This window comes from Wyeomyia smithii, chromosome 1 (assembly GCF_029784165.1).
Source record: "Wyeomyia smithii strain HCP4-BCI-WySm-NY-G18 chromosome 1, ASM2978416v1, whole genome shotgun sequence".
Lineage (NCBI taxonomy): Eukaryota > Metazoa > Arthropoda > Insecta > Diptera > Culicidae > Wyeomyia > Wyeomyia smithii.
Window position 1 is genome coordinate 31,783,187 of NC_073694.1, and position 18,172 is coordinate 31,801,358.

General features: G+C 45.5%; 1 protein-coding gene across 10 annotated transcripts in view; it reads right to left on the reverse strand.

The window, feature by feature from the left end:
* Positions 1 to 287: 287 nt before the first annotated feature.
* The window catches only part of LOC129718661 (F-actin-monooxygenase Mical), a 120,140-nt gene continuing 102,255 nt past the window's right edge, over positions 288 to 18,172 (reverse strand). For 9 of the 10 annotated variants that reach the window (XR_008727001.1, XR_008726993.1, XR_008726995.1 and 6 more), the window contains 5 exons: positions 17,977 to 18,136; positions 17,398 to 17,913; positions 17,219 to 17,334; positions 10,238 to 17,091; positions 9,465 to 9,604 (listed from right to left, as the gene is read on the reverse strand). Coding sequence is in view for 1 of the 10 variants with exons in the window: in XM_055669655.1 (XP_055525630.1) it covers positions 1,930 to 1,935; positions 3,799 to 3,992; positions 4,058 to 4,362; positions 4,420 to 4,507; positions 4,567 to 4,813; positions 5,010 to 5,042; positions 5,124 to 5,417; positions 5,477 to 9,391; positions 9,455 to 9,604; positions 17,219 to 17,334; positions 17,398 to 17,913; positions 17,977 to 18,136 (6,024 nt within the window). In the remaining 9 variants the exon portion in view is untranslated. Of the gene's footprint in view, positions 1,936 to 3,798; positions 3,993 to 4,057; positions 4,363 to 4,419; positions 4,508 to 4,566; positions 4,814 to 5,009; positions 5,043 to 5,123; positions 5,418 to 5,476; positions 9,392 to 9,454; positions 9,605 to 10,237; positions 17,092 to 17,218; positions 17,335 to 17,397; positions 17,914 to 17,976; positions 18,137 to 18,172 lie in introns of those variants that run through there. The other variant, XM_055669655.1, reaches the window with a different exon arrangement.

Genomic DNA, 18,172 nt, shown 5'->3' on the forward strand with positions numbered 1-18,172 from the left:
CTAAACGGCATCAACATTTTGATACGAAGTGCGCAGAATTAGGAGCCGCGCAGAATTAAGGCGCCTCACGGTAGCTGGAAAATTAACTTTATTCATGATTTTAAGGCGTTTGTAAGACCAATTCTGGAGTACAAATTGACAGCAAAAAGATAAATTTAAAAAAAGCAAATTACCTCAATTATATCCATGAGGATTTTCGCCTGCTGCAGCGTCCTCAACATCCTTGAGTATCAGCTTCCTGCTTGATCTTCGAACTGTTTTAGCGAGTAACATAGAACGCACCATCATTCCGCTTCATAAACACATTCTGTTATTTTATTATTCTTTGCTTAAAGATTTTAAAGCTGTCTTGGTAGTAATCTTCTTGCATCATCATGGTATTTTGTTGTTGTTGTGGTTTATTCGATTAGTTTTCCATATTACTTTCGTGGGTGTGTGTGTTAATCTATTTACAATACGATTAAGTTCAGTTAGCACTTCGTAACACCGATGCTCTCCCCTAAAGAACTGGTACAGAGCGGTTTACTCTAAAATGAATATTTTAATTCGGGTCCAAACTGTTTGTTTCTAGTCTACTTTGCAGAGGTCGGAAAGTCTTTATAAGCTGTTTTTTTATTTGTTTTTCATTTTTACTCTGCCTATTATCAGAACGTAAAATATTGCTGTCTAAGCCCAAGACGGAACGGAGTTCGCTTCTCTTTACTTCATATAATTTAGCTTACGCGTTTAACACACAATTGCTTCAAACTTGCTAACACGATTGCGTTTTCATAGGTATCAAAAAGTTAAATTTTCATCTGTTCGCTAGAATGCTAAGGTTATTCAATAATTTTCTCTTTCAATTTTAATTTGTTTTTCTGCTTCGCCGCCAAAACTTTTTCAATTTTAAACAAGTTAGTGCTAATCACCTCTCGCTTTTCAGTTAGTGTTAGTGTTTTTTTTAAAAAGGTATTTATTTTGTTCGCTATAAAAAAATACGTAATACTGTCACTGTTACCGGAAAGTCATCATATCCTGAAACTGGTGATCGCGGAACGAATAAACTACATATGCGGGAGAATTTCTAGTTAGAGGTTTGCATGATTTTTTGCTTGTTTTCTTCTCCGAATAATCTTGGTGGCTTTGCCGTTACCCTGCATTTTTCCGATCTGTGCGTTCCCTACCTAATGATCCAAACGAATTTTAATGTTACTTATCTGTCGGTCTGTGTGCGTATGTTTCGAACTGATAGTCGACGATATTGCATTTTAGGCTTGTTTCACTCAAAAAAATAATCAAACATAATTATAAAAAAAATGAAAGTAAATTACGGAACCATCAAACAAAAGACATGTCATGCAGAGTTTACGCGGTCAACACAATAAAACATAATTAAGCTATCCAACAACGGAAAAAAGGATTGCAAAACTGGGCAAAAAATATACTTCTATAAAAATTTGTCTATTGCTCTCTTCTACAATCTGTGGCTCGTTCGTTTGTTCTCTGGCAGATTTGTGGTGATTTTTTTGCGCCTTGCCTTACATGCAAATTTAGCGCATGAGATGAGATGTACATATTATAGTATACCTAGTGCATTAAAAGTACACACACAGCAGTTTTATAGACCCAAAAAACGCACTAAACTGTGTCAATTGCTAGGCAGTTAGAGTTAATAAAGATATGGGCACAGTTCATGGGAAAATCAAACTTCAACTTTTACTGCCACCGTCGGTGGCTATAGATCGCGGTACGGGGTCACTGTTGCCCTGCACGATGATTCACTGTTGTGTAGCACTATTTGATAGTGCTCCTGGGTATGTTTTTTGTTCTTAGTTTTTCCTATGAAAATAAATCTATCAACTACATCCGACCGACCTATTCATGCTGCTCACTGGAGAATCCAATCCGGTTGCAGTACGTATCCTAGAAAATCACATTGTTCGTTTGTTTTTATATCTGAAAAACAAAAAGTAGTATTAATCATCAGTCATAGGAATATGCTTTCGCGCATGCAACGAAATAAAACGGAACAACGGTTAAGTAGTGTGATAATTATAGTTTTATTGTGCAAAGTTAATGAAAAAAAAAAAACAAAAAAAAAAAAAAACAGTTTATATACAAATAGTAGTGCTGCTTAATCCTAATCAAGTAAAAATGCAAAATGAAACGGATATTAAATGCTGCTTCCGTGAGCTGTTGGCCACTTCGGAGGGGTTAATTCTACGTGTTTACTATTCATTTGATGAAAATGTTTGATTAATAACATTAAGATGAAGAACATACAAGTTCAACAAGTCAAGTTTTATTAGGTTTATATAGTAGTTAATGGTTTAAAAAGAACATGTTTCATTTTAAAAACTTTGTCTGCTAGGATATGGTAAAATATGGCCATCTATACGGTGTCCAGTAACCTACGACCGTTTCCATTCATTTAGCGGTATAGAATAGTGTCTGTAGTAGAGTTGACAACTTAGGCTGATACAAATTTTGGATAGTTTTTATATCAACGGTTATCAAAGTTAGCTAAGGGGAGGGCAAAACATAAATAACACTGGGAAGAAAAAAAAGGAATAGCTTTCATACAAAATTGTGTGCAGGTTACGACGTTTGTAACTTGTATGCAAAAGTGTGTTGAGAAATACCACATTATTATCATTATTAATCATTTGGCTTGTCTTTTGATGATTCTTCCCCTTCAAATTTTCAACATTTTTGAAGGGGGTGGTGACATAAAATGAAAATGATATTTGTATCGGCCTTATTCCAGTCAGAAAATACGCTGCTAGTATTAAATCGATAGAAAATGTGGAAAAAAAATCATTTACTGTCGTCAATTGTCCCGATTTGCTTGACGAGAAGATCCACTATGAACTAATCCGTTCGAAAACAAAAAGAGATCAAACTTCATTGGACAAACGATTTTTTTCGATGACGCCAAATGAATGAACTAAAACTGCATCCCTGGAGTTATTTCCTCATTACTAGTTTCGGATATCTTCGCTTCCGGAACTTAACAATTTATTTTTTTGCTGCGGAAATATTTGATCAAAATTTATATTAAAGCAAAAGCAACATATATACATTGCATAGGAAGTTGGTGACCTATTTTATATCGTTTTACGATTTAAAGCAATGCAGGACTCTAAGAGCGAAGCGTTTCCTAGAATGTTTTACTTTAGGCCAGAAGCATTTCTAAATTAATATTTAGAGATATTTTTTAAATTGCTTTTCTTTGTAACTTTGGCGTTAGAGAATAATACAGCAAATTGTTCTACTAGTTTGTGTAAAAATATTGAATGGAAACTCAGCAGTTCTCTGTGGTGTTGTGGGTCCGCTCTCACTCTATCTAAATTTAGTAGATATTTCGTTCGATAGAATGAATATAAACATTCCTGAACCACTTTTAATATGCTGAAGGAAATCATTCATGTTAGAAATAAATACCGAAAAAATGAATATACATTTCAACGATTTATGTATATAAATCTCAACCCATGAAAAAATAAATGTTTGCACATGCATGTTCAAAACTGCGATAAAAGGGCAAAACTTTTTACGCTTGATAAATAATTCCACGATAACTATGTACACTTATAAGAAACTTAAAAAATCATAGAAATCCAAATAAAACTGATAGTAACACACACTAGCGGCCACGCTAAGCAGTATCGAACCGAGCGCGACCAGCGCGCAATAGCATGCTGCGCTGCGGCCGGATCCGGTTCGACAGTACACAGATCTAGCACTACTGGCTCCACCCGGACCACTATCTACAACAATCGCTCTACGTTCGCTACTGCCAGCATTGCTGTTGCTTACATCTGTGTCCGTGGTCATGCGAGTCGAGGTGGACGCCACGGGATGGGGCAGTCCGACGGCCGAGGCGGCTGCCGCAGCTGCTGCCACGGCCGCATCCAGCGAAGGCCTCAACGCTTGCCGCTTGGCGACGATTTCCAGCATCTCGTTTAGGATAGCACCTTCGGCGGCCACATCGGAGGAGTTTTTGTCGAGTTCTGCAAACGAAAAAAGCAAAGATTTGATAATGACATTGACGTAAAACGCGAAGAACTACACTCACTACTGCACGACAGCCGCATATTGAGTTCCTCCTTTAGCTGCGCATGGCGGTGCTCGAGCTGAAGCTCCTGCTGCCGGATGGTTAGCTCTTCGTCGCGCACCTTCAGCCGCGTAATGCTACGCATTATCTCCAGCCACTCCTTAACGAGGCCTTCGTCGTTCGCGCCAAGGTTTTCGATATTCTTCTCCAGCGATTCGCTCTCACCCCGCAGCTCCTTCTCGATCTCAACGCCCCGCGTTTCCAGATCCTTTATCTTCACCTCGATCTCTTCCTGTTCTCGTTGTATCTCTTGAGCAATTCTCAGTCTGCGAATTAACAGCCGTCTATAATTTTTACCGTGTTGATAAGTGGAAATGATATACCTTTTCAATTCTGCTTGTCGGGAGGCCTTGGAGATTGCACGTATTTTTTTCAATTCGTTCTTTGGCTCGTTAGTGGTGCAACTTTCATCTTTAACAAAAATAGGTAGACGTTAAATTATTATAAGACGACAGTCTAATCCAACCTACCATCGGATCTCTGGTAATTGAGTGGCAACGGCGGAATCGGTGGCGGCTCCAGCTCTTCTGCCTCCTTGCGGCCAATCGGCGTGAAGCGATTGCCCGACGTGGATGAGATAACGGGCGAACTGCTCGATTCGGTTGTGACTTCTCGGCCAGTCGAAGGACTAGCAGTACTAGAGGACTGCTGTGGTGCGTTGGCGTTCTTCAAGCAGGCTTCCGAAACGCAGCGTTCGTATGGCGAACCCTCCTTTGGCTGGTAAAATGATATTAAAACAAGTCATGAGTGCATTTTTTACGTAGGAGTTAGAATGTGGCTAACAACTAAGCACTAGAAAGGGTGAACAGCTACGCACTACAATCTACGTTAATTTCGATGAATGTTGAGTAATTAGTAACAATAGGAAAAACACAAAGTTAAATCAGAATAGCGAAAGAGAAAGTTTCCTTACACCAAACCCAATATTCCGCATGTCAAAGCAAGACTGAAAACAGGCGAACAGAAATACACGTATATGAGTCACAAATTTTCGAGTTAGCTTGCACCCACTGTCCAGGGAACTTACCTTCGATTTGTCCTTCAGCTTCGGTGAGATTTTAAACCTCAGAAAGCCGCCACTACTGCTGCTACTGGTGGTCTGCTGATTGTCACTAGTGGTAGTGCTACTGCTGTTGGCCTCCTTTTTGCCGTCCTTCGTGGGCGAAGAGTCCTTGCTACCGCTGCCACCACTGGAGCTGTCCTTTTTGCGACTGTTGAAAAAGTCCGAAACTTTCTCGATAATACTTTTGCGCCGCTCGCGGTCCTTGCACTTGTTGCGTGTTCGCAGCCGAATTGCATCGCTTGCGCCGTTTGGATTTGTCTGTCAGGAAAAAAAACATTGAATTTATTCCGCTAACGAAGGGTAGTCAGAATACTTACACTAGGACTCTGCGTCAGATTCGGATCGGAAACGTAATCGTTCAGTTTGTTTCCCACGAACAGCGCAGCCGCAGTTGCGTTGGCACTGTTAGTGTCTAAACATGGCGAAATGAAATCTGGATCGTTGCTGAGGTTTTTCAGCATCGAGACATCGTTTACACTTTTAGATGTCATCAGCTTAGCGGAACCGTGGTGACGCTCCTTGAACTTCAGGTCGTCGGATTTGTTCTGCTGCTGTTGTTGTGGAGTTTCCTGATCATTGAGCTCGCGCAGGTTGATGTGGAACTTCTTGCGCAGCAGTAAAACGCGATCCTCTGGGGAGAGGCCCAAATCTTGGTTCGATTTCAAGCGAGCGCGGGCTCGAGCTTCTTCGCGAAGTTGCTCCGTCAGTGTTAGCGTTTCATCCGGGGACTTTGCGGCATTTCGTGGCGTTACAGTGGCGTTGTATATGGCAGAGGCAGGAGTGTTGAAGGCGATATTCTCCTTATTCGGCAAGATCTGCTGTGAGACCGTGGCGGGATGCTTGAACGATACTGAACTGTACAGTGAAACCTTCGGTGTTTCTGGCTGTTCCGTTCCTATTAGTCGGTTTCGTCGTTCCGGAGCGATCGGTTGGTAGGACGGAAAAGCGTCCGTCGAAATGGGACTTGGTTGTGACTGACTGTTCGGAGTTACTGGCGATTGGCTAAGAGCATTGGTTCGGTTGCGGATGCGATTCATACGCTTTTCCGCGTTCAATTGTTTCTTTGTTTGCAGCTTATCCATGACTAGATCGTGAATGATATCTTTTTGCTTGACGCGTTCCTTGGTAATTTCCTCGATTTTCTTTTCCACGCTCTTTGGCACCTCAATTGCACTTTGTTCAGTGTAAATACTACTAGTGATGGGCTTTTTAATCGGCTCCGGCAGAGAGGTTGGGATCTCAGAGGCGATGACTTCTTGTCCCAGCTCACCCTTGGATGATTTCCGCTTGCTTTTCTTCACCTCCAGTGAATCCCTAGCGTTGCTGATTTGGGCAATCTTTTGCTGCAATCGCTTCACGTACTCATCGTAGCCAATATCCTCGATACTATTCTTGAGGGAATCCTTACGACTGTTTCTATCCAAGCTGCCGCGCTTGCCAGCGGAACTGGATTCTGTTGAAACCTTCCGAACGGGGCTACTTGATGACTTATCCGCTTCCACTTGCTTGGAACCGAAGGAGCTTACACTGCACCTTCCACTACTGCCCGCTGATCCAGCTGTTGTCTTTTCCGTGGTACCAGCCACAATGGTGGGAGCGTCGCTCTCCTCAGTAGTGGTCGCTGTTCCCTGCGAGGAAGTCACTATTAGCAAACTATCTTCTTCGATATCGTTAAAACTATCCGGCTGCTGCTGTTGTTGCATCGGTTGGGAATGCTCATTTCCCAGTAAGCCGAAGGCCGCTAGAGCACCGAACGTTATTTCTGAAGGTTGTACCTCATTCATGGGAGTCTGGGAGTCGTCTTTTGAGTTATTAAGAAGATAGGCACCCTGTTCAATATAATCCACGCCAGCTACCTGCTTATTAATAGCCTCCACAACTCTGGATTTGCTTGTCAAAGCAGCCACGTAGCTCTGACCATTTCCAACAGTATGCAAAACTTTTCGCGAATCCTTGCCGGGGTCCACAAACTCCACATAGCCTCGATTCTTCAACATTCGCCGGTTCGTCGTGGAATAACTTTCTATACAACTTTCCTCCTCAGATCCCGTATCCATAAATTCAATATCCTCGACAGCCAAATTCTTCATAATACCATCCTCGGATTCTGGAACTTCCCGCACCGGTTGCTTCGGAAGCTTGGGCCCCAGTGGAACCGTTTGCGCAATAAGCTTCTTCTGCTGTAAGCGACCATGCTTCGGTTTATTTCGCTTGATAGTTCCTTTGTTGGAGTTAAGTGCAAATTCGATATCCACAAAGTTTTCCGACACGGCATCATCGGCCGCCCAGTCGGAAAGTTCCGTTTCGGTAAGATTTTGCGTATTCATTTCGGTTTCCGATTCGGAACCACCATCACATTCCGCTTTGGCTAGCTGTGGCAGCAGTTGTGTGGGCGCCAGAGGAGTTTTCTCAGCATCCGTGTCCGGTGATTTCCGCGGGGCAGTGAAATTGAGGTGGCGTGGTTTCTGTACGGGTTGATCGGTTGCAATCTGGTCGAGCACCAACGGAAGGTTGATCAACGATTCCAGCTTGTTCTCATTGCGGGTGTCAAATTTGAGATCCGGCTTCGGCTGGGTAGGACTAGAAGGTTTCGAGGCTGGTGATGGTGCCAGATGCTCCACGTTCGGTTCGAGTTCGAGTACTGGTAATGGTATAGGCGCCGGGCTTTCGTCCGGTGTTTCCTCAACGGGAGTTGTTGGCGTTTTTATTTCCTCCTGTTGCTCCTCGTGAACTTCTTCCGACACCATAATACTATCCAAATTCATTTCCTGCTGCGAAATTTCCGCAGCAATTTTAGTATCCGGAGGTAACTTTTCCAATAATTTAAGATCCTCAGGATCTCCTATGTACTTTCCATCGATAATCATCAAGCTGTCTATCTGCATCAATTCACCGGTCGTATCCCGAATTTCTACCCTTGGCACAAACCTCTCATCGGTATTTTGCGTTTCGGGGCTAGTCGTGGAGTCGAGGATGAAATGAGGAATATCGTCAACACTGGACGTACTGGAGGCGGACTCGGAAATGCTATCCGACTCAGAATCATCATCATCCTCAGCATCATTACTCCAAGGAACATCCGGAACCTGTATTGATGTTTCATGCGCTGGGCTCCTCGTTCTTTCCTCCTGGTTATCATCATCGACAACATCTTCGGGAACCTTATTATCATTGCTATCCATCTGGATGCTGCTGATAATGTCCGGAACGCTATTTTTCAAAGCACCATTGGTTTGCAGTAAAGTTTTCGTCTCCTTAGCCGAAGGAGGAGTCATAGTAAAGTTCAGCGTGGTCTCCACTAACGATCTATCACAGTTCGGAGAATCCCCCGTCAAATCAATAAACATATGTTTCAAGTTGGAAATATTCTTAATCTCCACAATCTTATCATCATCATGCACCTCATTCACCTTGTTCCGCTCAACATTTTTATTTTCCTCCTCCTCGTCGTCACGTTTTCTCATCTTCTCCGGTGTTATCAAACTAATCGTTTCGATCAACAGCTCTTCATTGTTGTTCGGTCTGTCATCCTTCTTGCAATCATCCCGCTGCTGGTCTTCCTTTTTCATCTCGTTCAGTTTGTTTTCCACCAGCGTCGCGTTTATGGTCTCCGCATAACGTTTTAAACCTCCGCCGCCAATCTTTCCGTCGTACACATTTTCCTTCTCGTCGTTTCGGCCAGCTGCCATTAGAGCCTCTTTTCTCAGCGAAAGCAGCGTGGGGACAGCCGATTCCATCTGTCCAACCGATGCCGTCTTCTGGAGGAAAGTCTGCATCGCTGGACTAACCTCAGGCGCAGGATGAAGCAACTTCTGGCACTCGGTAATGTTCGAGTGGAAGCTTTTGAACTTGGAATCCAACGCTGACGCGGAACCACTCTTCAACACTCCGCTGCCAGTAAGCGACTCTCCGAGCAGGTACTTCTTCTTCAGCTCCAAGCTCTTCTTCGAGGCAATGCCCTCCGTGCTAGCGGTTTTGCTGAGCGTGTAATCACCGGGCCGGGGGATCGCGAGTGGAGCACGGTGTTGGCTCAGTTTGATGCTGGGGTCCACCTCGACCAGCGGTTTGAACTCCAGATGGATGTCCTTTCGGTTGGTCTGGAAGTGGTACGGATCGTTCGAAGTTCGGTGCTGCTGTTCGCGACTGTCCGCTGCTGTGTGGTGGCGTGCGTTTCCGGCTCCAGGGAATTGCCGCCGCATCCGGACACCGTTTTCGATTGTCATTTGTTTAACCTGGAAGGGTGGAAGTGAGGACTGTTAGTAATAATCCTGGATGAGGGGATAAATTTAACATACCTGCACCTTAGCCGGTCGCTTCAGGTGCGTATCGTCGATGAAAATCCGCGGCGGCAGTCGGTGGCTTGGTTCGTGGTCAAACTCCGAATCGGTAGAAATTTCCGTGGCCGAGTTTATCTCCTCCGAGCACGATTCCGAGTCGGATGCACCCTGGAAAAAGAGTCGAAACAGAGCTTAGCTAAATCCATGAAGTCCGCAATCGTGGAGGGTGAAAAACAATAATAATAACTGTAACGTTGCGGTACGAATTACGAATCGACTGAGCAGAGTTAGAAGCGACACTTGTATGTGTGGGTGTAGGTGTGTGTGTGGTTGAGGTTAAGCAGAGTACGAACACCGACGTTGTTAGTAGAAACAAAAAACAAAAAATTGAAACACAAATCAAACCACACTGGAAGGATCGCTGCCTTCGGGTACGATTTAATCGAAAGAAGGCTCAACAGTTTTATTAGTGTATATATATGCATTTGAATGAGTCGATTATTTTGCGATGTTTTTGTTGTTGTTTAATTTCTGTACAGCGTGCTGATAATGTGTGAGATTTTAGAATATAACTGTAACTGAATGTGATCGATGTTACAGGTTAATTACGAGAATTCGGTTGATGTTAGCTGGCACGACGATCATGATTGTCGAGAAACGCTGTTGAAGTTAGAGCTCGATTTTGATTTAGAGTTTAGACGATTAGCTGCGAACGGAATTAATGCAAAAAGTCATCGCGCAAGTCAAAACGAGACAGCAAAACAACGCCAACTGCCAAACAAACTCACACAGCTTTTTTACCTCTTGCTTTCTATCAGTCTGTCTTTATTTTTGCTTCATTTCAGCTTAAATCGTACCCAGATATCCGTGAGTGCATTACTTAAGGGAGGGTGGGGTGTTGCAAGTTTCGATGTTGTTCGTTTACGAATGTGTATCAATGTGAAAATGATGATCCTACTGGGAGTGATTTGGTTTGTTGGTTTAAGTCTACTACAGATGTGATTTCGAAGTTGCAGGCCGAAAGATGAAACTATATGTTACGAAACATTTTCGTAGGGGCTGTGAATTTAGGAAATTGTACAATTCTCCCGACGGTTGGAAGATTCACCCCCTCGGTGATAGGAGCGAGCGCTTGTGGACGACGAAGACGGGAGGTCCCTCCGAGTGTAATGAGTCATACGGGACGGTTGAGTGATGGCTTTGGCGGTGATGCGGCTCAGTGCAGCCGAATTGGATGAACCGTAAGTCGACGTGGGATGGAAGGCACTGGTCGTAATGGGAGCACGATATGAGCTGGAGCTTGTGATAGGATGATAATCATCGTCATCACTGTCCGCCAACGCCCGAATGTACGGGTTTGGGTCATTTTTGGTAATTTGGGATCGAATGAATTTGTTGGCTTTTTCGTGTAACTGCTGTGTGCGGCTTCCACCGATATTTCGGCGGTGAGTAAGTTGAGTTCTGGCTACGTCGCGAGCTGGTAATTCGTAGGATTTTGACGAACTGAACGGAACATGTGTGGATGTTTTGGATCTGGGCAGTGTGTGAGGGATGTCGTCCAGATGCAGTGTTTCCGGGTAGTACTTTCCGGCAACTCGGCTGATCGGAACGTCAATTTCGTAGGCGGACGACCGCTGCGGTTTGGTACGTTGAGCTCTTGGAACATACTCTTCCGGATCGTATGATCTAGGGAGATCGGGATCAGGAATCTCGAACGAATCCAGCACACGACGATTGATACGTGGTACGTATTCTTCCGGATCGTAATCTTTAGGGATAGCGTCTTTGCCAGTGATCTTGCGACGAGGTCTGCACTCTGTTTTCAAATCGTCCAGCTTTCGCTCCAACGTTTTCACATCTTCCTTCCTGTGCACCGTAGGCTCTTGGTAGTATGGAACACCGCGATCTAGGATAGCTTCCCATTTAGAGAAATCTGTGCTTCGAGGAATGGGTGACTCCCGATCAATGTCAACTCGAGTAGCATCTACTTCGAGCTTCGTTGTATCTGCTGTTGATTTACACTTTCTGACATACTCCCGCTTACGATACTCTTTCAGGCTTGAAAGATCTTCTTCGGATTCATCGAGGTGGAAGTGACGTAGTCTTGGGTTGACTAGATGTCTCGAGGACGCAGGAGGTTCGACATCAAAGCCATAGTCACGAAGTTCATCGAGAGACTTCTTCTGTTGACGCGCAACTGCTTTTGAGGTTGACGGTACGGCTAACCGATCGAACGATTTCGAACTACGCTTGAGCTGCGGACGCTGTTCCGGGACAACGTAAAAGGTGTCAACAACCTTGTCATCTTGTTTCACAAAAACTTGATCAATGGCTATATTCTCAATGCTAGCGGATCTCTTCGCCCGGTGGGGATCAATGCAGATCGAGTTGTCGAACGGCTTGAACAGTGGTGAAACGCTACGATCAGGTTTCGGTTTGCGTAATGGTCGCATTGGCTGCTCCGGCGATTCGTGCGCCCTTTCCTCCAGGATTTTCTTGTAGGTGGTGAAGTTCGATTTTGGTTTTGTGTCCATGGCAGGCGGGGGTTCGTACATAACGGGGGCGGCAAAGTCGGCCCCCACCAATCCGGAGGTGATGTCACGCAGGATATGAGCGTAATTACCCGTTACACCACTGGTGGAGGGTTGCGGTTCGGCAGGTTTTTCGTCTCCTCCGGCTGTGTGCAGAGTGTAGACTTGAATTTCTTGTGGGAAATGTTTTATCGGTTGCTCGATCTTTTCAGTGTGGGTTGACACCGCCACTTTAGGGTGCGGTACTTCGCCAGCCGGTTCCTTGCGAGTCATACTAACGATGTCCGGTAGGGTGCAGAGTTCGTTTAGCGAAGTGGAGGAATTAATTAGATCTGAACTGTTCGATTTGGGTTTTTCCTTCGAAACGACGCTGGAGAGTTCTGACGGTTTTACTTCCTCTAGAAGACTGGTTACTTCAGTCAGAGAAGTGATCATGGTTGGTTTATTGTCATCCTCTTGCTTGGGAGGTATTTTCGATTTCAAGAACTTCTCCAACAGCTCTTTGGATGTTTGATTAAATTGTTCCTCGGATAGATTGTACTTAGCCGACTGGTTTCGAGGCAGATTATCGGTTTTAACCGGAGAAGATGAACTCTTCTCAACAATTTTCGGCTGTTCTTTAGGAATATCTTTGTCTTTTGTGGTAACCTTGTCTACAGTACTGGCGGAAGTATCTTCACCGAGAAGGTCATCCAAGTCAACCACTTCCGTGCTATCAATGCTGTTCAGTAAATCTTCAAAATCAATGACTGCGTTCGGCGTTCGCTTAGTGGTATCGCGACTTAGAATGCTAACTTCCCGATCAACATCCACGGGAATGGGCATTTTCAGGGAGACTTTACGTTCAGCTGCTTTCAGTGTTTCAGGAACAATGCTTGGAGAACGCGATTTTTGGGAACCCTTTCGAACTGGAGGAACTGGCGTTATATCCAAATATGTCACGGGTGGCGGAGGATTCTGTTTTGAAGTTCCGTCCTGTAGAGATTTGTTAAGCGCTGTGCGCTCTTCCTCAGGTTTAACAGTTGGTTGTATTTTAAAGGAACCTTTTTTCTCCAGCGACGGCTGAATCTGCTTGGTTGGACTAGTGGACGGTTTCGGAGGAGTCGGCGCCTTCTGCTTGATGTATTTCTCCTTTATCTGGGCCGTACGCTCCAAGTTGATTTGAATACGCTCGTTTGCCGTGGAGTGGTTCTCTCGAATGAGCTCCATTTTATATTCGTCACCTTTCGTTGGTGTTAGCAGATCCTTCAGCGCAGACCCTTCCGGAACGGCAATTGTTTTTGCCCGCTGCAACTTGTTGTACATTTTCTGGAACGATGATTTCTTACGCTCGGCTGGGATGGGAACCTCGTCAACTAGGTCTTCTAGGTTAGCGCCCGGCATAATTTCCATCACTAGTTCGTTGATCTTTTTGCGCATTACGGGCGTGATATCGCTGTCTGGTTTGTCTCTAGTTTCGCGTTTCACCAGAATCGTACTGCGGAACTCGGAAAGAGTACGTGGAACTTCTACGGGTTTAGTTTCGACCATGGGAGGGGAAACCTCGGCAGGGGTTAGCTCTTTGAAGAAATTATCTCGTGCCGTGTTAGAAGCCGACTGCTGTTGGCTGAAGATGGTCTCATGCTTCACACGTAGTTCTTCGAAGCAGATGTCGTCCTTTGAAAGCTTTCGCTCGGATCGTATTGCAACAGGTTTGGGCAGATTTTGAATCGGTTTTTCCGCAGGAGTAACTCTAGCTTCAATATGTTGTCTTTCTGTTGCGGTTGGTGTGAGAGGCATTTTGGGTTCCTGAGCTCTAGTAATCACTTGAGCTTTAGCAGAAGTCTCCAGCTTATCGAGTTGTGGTTTAATGTCATTACTCGGCGCAGATGCTTCAATTTTCCTGATCGGAGTTGGCGTTGATTTTTCAGGATTTTGAGCTCTACGCACGGCAGCAGGAGAAGACACTGGTAACTTGGATTGTTCGAGAACAGTAATTTTTCGAATTAGTTTTGGTGTTTCAAGAGCTTGCGATTCCTGAATTGGTACAACCTTTGGTTGCTGTACCACGGTTGGAGTTGGAGCCTCAGTCACCGTTTTCTGGTTCAACGGTTTTCTGAACGCAGTTGGAGTGCTGGGTGGAGTGGACTTGATCGCTGGCTGATCACTACATGCCAGTAGCGGCTTGGGATTCGTTGAAATTGGCACAGAAGAAGTGGGCAATTTAGAAACATTTGGAGCTCCCGTCACCAACTTCTGGTTCAACGGTTCTCTGAATGCAGTTGGAGTGCTGAGTGGAGTGGACTTGATCGCTGGCTGATCACTAGATTCCGGCATGGGAATCGTTGAAGCTATGACAGAAGGATTGGGCAATTTAGAAACATTTGGTAGAGCTTGATTGTTCACTGATGTCGACAATTCTTTAGTTGTCTTCACAGAAGTCACCTTTCTAACTACACTTGGAGTTGTCGGGGGAGTAGGTATTGCCTCAACAGACTCATTGCTGATGATTTTCGGCGTTTGTTTCGGGGAAACCAGGTTTGTGGTCTTTTGAACAACCGCAGGTTTTGTAGTCTTTTCGACAATGTTCAACTCACACAGCAAATCATCCAACTCAACATGTTCCGCACTATCCACGCCATCCAGCAAATCTTCGAAGTTACTAATACGATTGTTCAGATTAACATTTACTGCAGTTTTATTCGATTGCGAAAACAGTGGTGTGACAGATTGTTTTCCGGTTACGGCATTGGTTCCTACATTTTGTACACACGGTAAAGCGGACTTCGGAGCGATCTTTTTGGACAAATTCGGCGTCGCAGGTTTCATATCTAGCGGCAATACCTGTACTGCCAAGGTCCTCTCCGGTAGCTTCGTCGACGGCTGCGACGGCGATGGCGTTTTGTTAGAAGCTTTCTCGTCTTTCCGGTTGCCACCAGTCGGTGGGGACTTCGTCGTCGTGCTCGCACGCTGGGGGGCCTGAAAGGGCTGAGTCTTGATCGGTTCGGGCTGGTGAACCACCACTGGGAACGCTTCCGGCAGCAGTAGCTGCTCGAATGCTTCCTCAATCTTACCTTGGTGGTCACCCGCACCGTCACTGGATTTACTAGCGACGGAGCTCAAACTGGTCATGGACATCGAGCGTGTATCTAACTTGGATAAACTAGAGAGGTAGATTTCCTCCAGAGTTTCCTGCATCTTCACAGGAACAGCGATTTTGAACGGCGGTCGTTTGAGGGTCATTTTGGGTGGTTTAACCGCTGCACTTTTCTTTACCGACGGGGGCGAATGCTTTGGCGAAACTTTGGGCGATCGCTTAGGGGAGGTTTTCTTTTTGGCTAGTTTGGGGCTTGGCTTTTTGCTGGGAAGACCTACTATTTCCTCAAAATTTTCGATCAAAGAATCGTCGACTTCTCCGAGCAGGTCGTCGAAAATCTGTTCATCTAGTGATCGCTGTTTTGGGGGCGTGCTGGCTTTTACCAGGGGGTAAGTTTTACGGCCAGCTTTTGGGGAATCATCTACCTTGCTTAACAGATCAACGAATAACAAGTTGTCTTCGATGCTTGAGGAAGCTTGATCGGGAAGGGATTTCAGCAGGTTGTCGAATAATGCATCATCCTCTTTGGGGGATTTTGGAGGAGATGAGTGAGCCTGTTTAGGTGGTGAAGACCTGGCTTTAGGTAGAGGTTTTGGAGAGGACGGTTTTGGTGGTTTCGCTACCGGTTGAAAAGCGAGTACGTTCTTTGTCGGTACAGCGGCCGGGAGAACGGATTCGGTTTTGGATTTTTTGATTGGTTGGAAAGCTAGAACGTTTTTCTTTGGGGGAAGGGGAACCATTGGAGGCTTGGGAGCCAATATGGCTGGGGTTTTTGAAGCAGTAGTAGAAGTGATCGCCGCGGTCTGTTTTCGAACGGTTCCAGGGGATTCTATACTGCTTTTGCGTGAAATAGCAGGTGAATTAAGGGACGACGGAGTAGACGGCGATGATTTCGCCGTGCTGGGGCCAAAATATTTCATAAGTTCCACATCAGTGGGTTTCTTGCGACCTAACATGGGAGAACTTTCTACGCTAGAAACTGAAGAGGGTGTTCCAATGCTTGCCTTTGCGCTGGGAGGAGCAGAGCTGCCTGCGCTAGGGAAGTATTTCGACAGATTGACCCCTTGTAGGACTGACACGTCTTTGTTGGGGAGTGGTTTGGCTTTTTGATCAACCGAATCTTTCTTTGGACCGCCAAAAAATTTGGAAACATCCTTTTCGCTTTTGACACCCACTATTCGGGAACCTTCGACAGCCGATTTAATGGATTGCATGTTGGTCTTGAATTTCTTGGCTTCAACTTTTTTCATCCGTTGATCCAAAGCTGCTTGATCTTGCTTGATTTGATCTAGGAATTCGTCCGTGTCCTGGCGGACTTCTGCCGTTTTTGAGTGCGAGCGTCGTTTGGAATGTGGCGTACTGCGACCGCTACTAGCACTGAACGTTCCGTCCTCAGAGAGATTTTGACTACCGGTAGATGGCGTTGGAGATGGACTTGCTGTATGCTTGTGCTTCTTGTGTTTCTTAAGAGATGGTGTTGGTGAGGAAGGAACTTCAAGCTGTTTTTGTTTCTTCAATGATAGCGTCGGGGAAGGAGGAACATCTCCATGTTTTGACTTTTTCAATGAAGGTGTCGGTGAGGGCGGAGGTTTCGGAGATGACACGGCTAACTGGCGGAGTGAAGGCGAAAGAGATGAGAATGAATCGTCTACCCGAGGGGTAACCTGCATGCCAGGGGGTGAATCTTGAGCAACTTGAGGGGGAGGAGATGTTTTCGGTGGCTGTTTGTCGGACTTGATCAGTGTGCTGAGACTGTTCATGAGACCCCCGAAGAAGGAAGTTTTGGGCTTTTGAACGTCGGCCGCAGGGACGACAGGTTCGGCCTGCACCGGTGATGATGATGTTGAATGAAGCCACTGCTCGCGAATGCTAAGCTTCTGGAGCATTTTCTCCCTAAGCGCTTTGTCCTCGGCGGATTCCGCCGGCTGCGGCGGGTTAATGAGAGAAGGTGCCTTGCTGGGGGTTTGATTAGGTACAGTGCAAAGGGCATTACTGGGCTGATTAGGAGCTACAGTGGGGACTACTTGTGGCTGTTGTTTAGAGGCAACCTGTCAATCATTGCGTGATCGGTTCAAGGGGTATAATAATAAGAAAAAGAAAAAGAGTAAATGCATTAAAGAGTTTCCGTCACCAAATGAATGTTACAGAGGTGGCTTGCGGAGTGCGGAGACGTACCTCGGTTTCGGTATCCGTTGGTAGGGTCGGTGGCGGCATCAGCTTTACCTCCTGCATTCGAATCTCGCGCGCTCGGGCGAATTCTTCGCCTTCCGTTTGGGAGTCTGCTTCGTCATCTAACGAAGGAAAGAAAACAAATCAATCTCACTGTCGAAACTTGTATCACATTTGACAGGGACCTTCACTGGAGTAACCATAGAAATCATCATCACTGTCAACCATGTTGGAGAACCGCTTGTCACTGATCCACTCGGATGCCAGCTGGAGCGTCTGCGCACCCAGCGGCGATCCTGCCGCTTCCTCGTAGTCCGAATCACTCTCGCTGTCCGACTCATCCGAGCTGGACATGTCCTCGTCGGATTCGTCCGACTCGGTACCGAAGTTCCGATCGGTCCACTCGTTTTCGTCGATAACTTCCATGGCCGCTTCGCTGTCCGAGATCGATTCGTCGGCGTTTTCGAACTCGATCCGCTCCGGTGTTTCACCGCGATCCAGCAGATCGAAGTTGGATGATTTCGAGTCGGGTGTAGAAGGTTGCGTGGTGGCAACCGCGATCGCTGCGTTCCCTGCGTTTGCCTGGGGCGTTCGCGGTAGGGACCGCTTGGGCAGAGGTTTGAAGGTTTTCGATGGCAGCTTGAAGTGCTGAGTGCAGTAGAACTTTCCCTCCGGATCGTCCCGATCGAACGCGTAGCCACCTAGAAAATGTTAGAAATCAAGATAAAAAGAAGTTCATTTTTTTATTTCAAATTTTCACTTACCAAGTCGTAAGTTTGTATGGCAGTGATGGCACTTTAGACAGGATCGATGCAAGGTAAGTCCTTCCGCAGAAATTTTTTCCATCAAATAGACGCGCTGTTTGCAGAAGTGGCACTTTTCCGCAACACCCGTAGACGTTAGCACCAGAGCGGCTTTTGAGGTCTGTAAATAAAATTATATTAGCAAAATGATCTATCA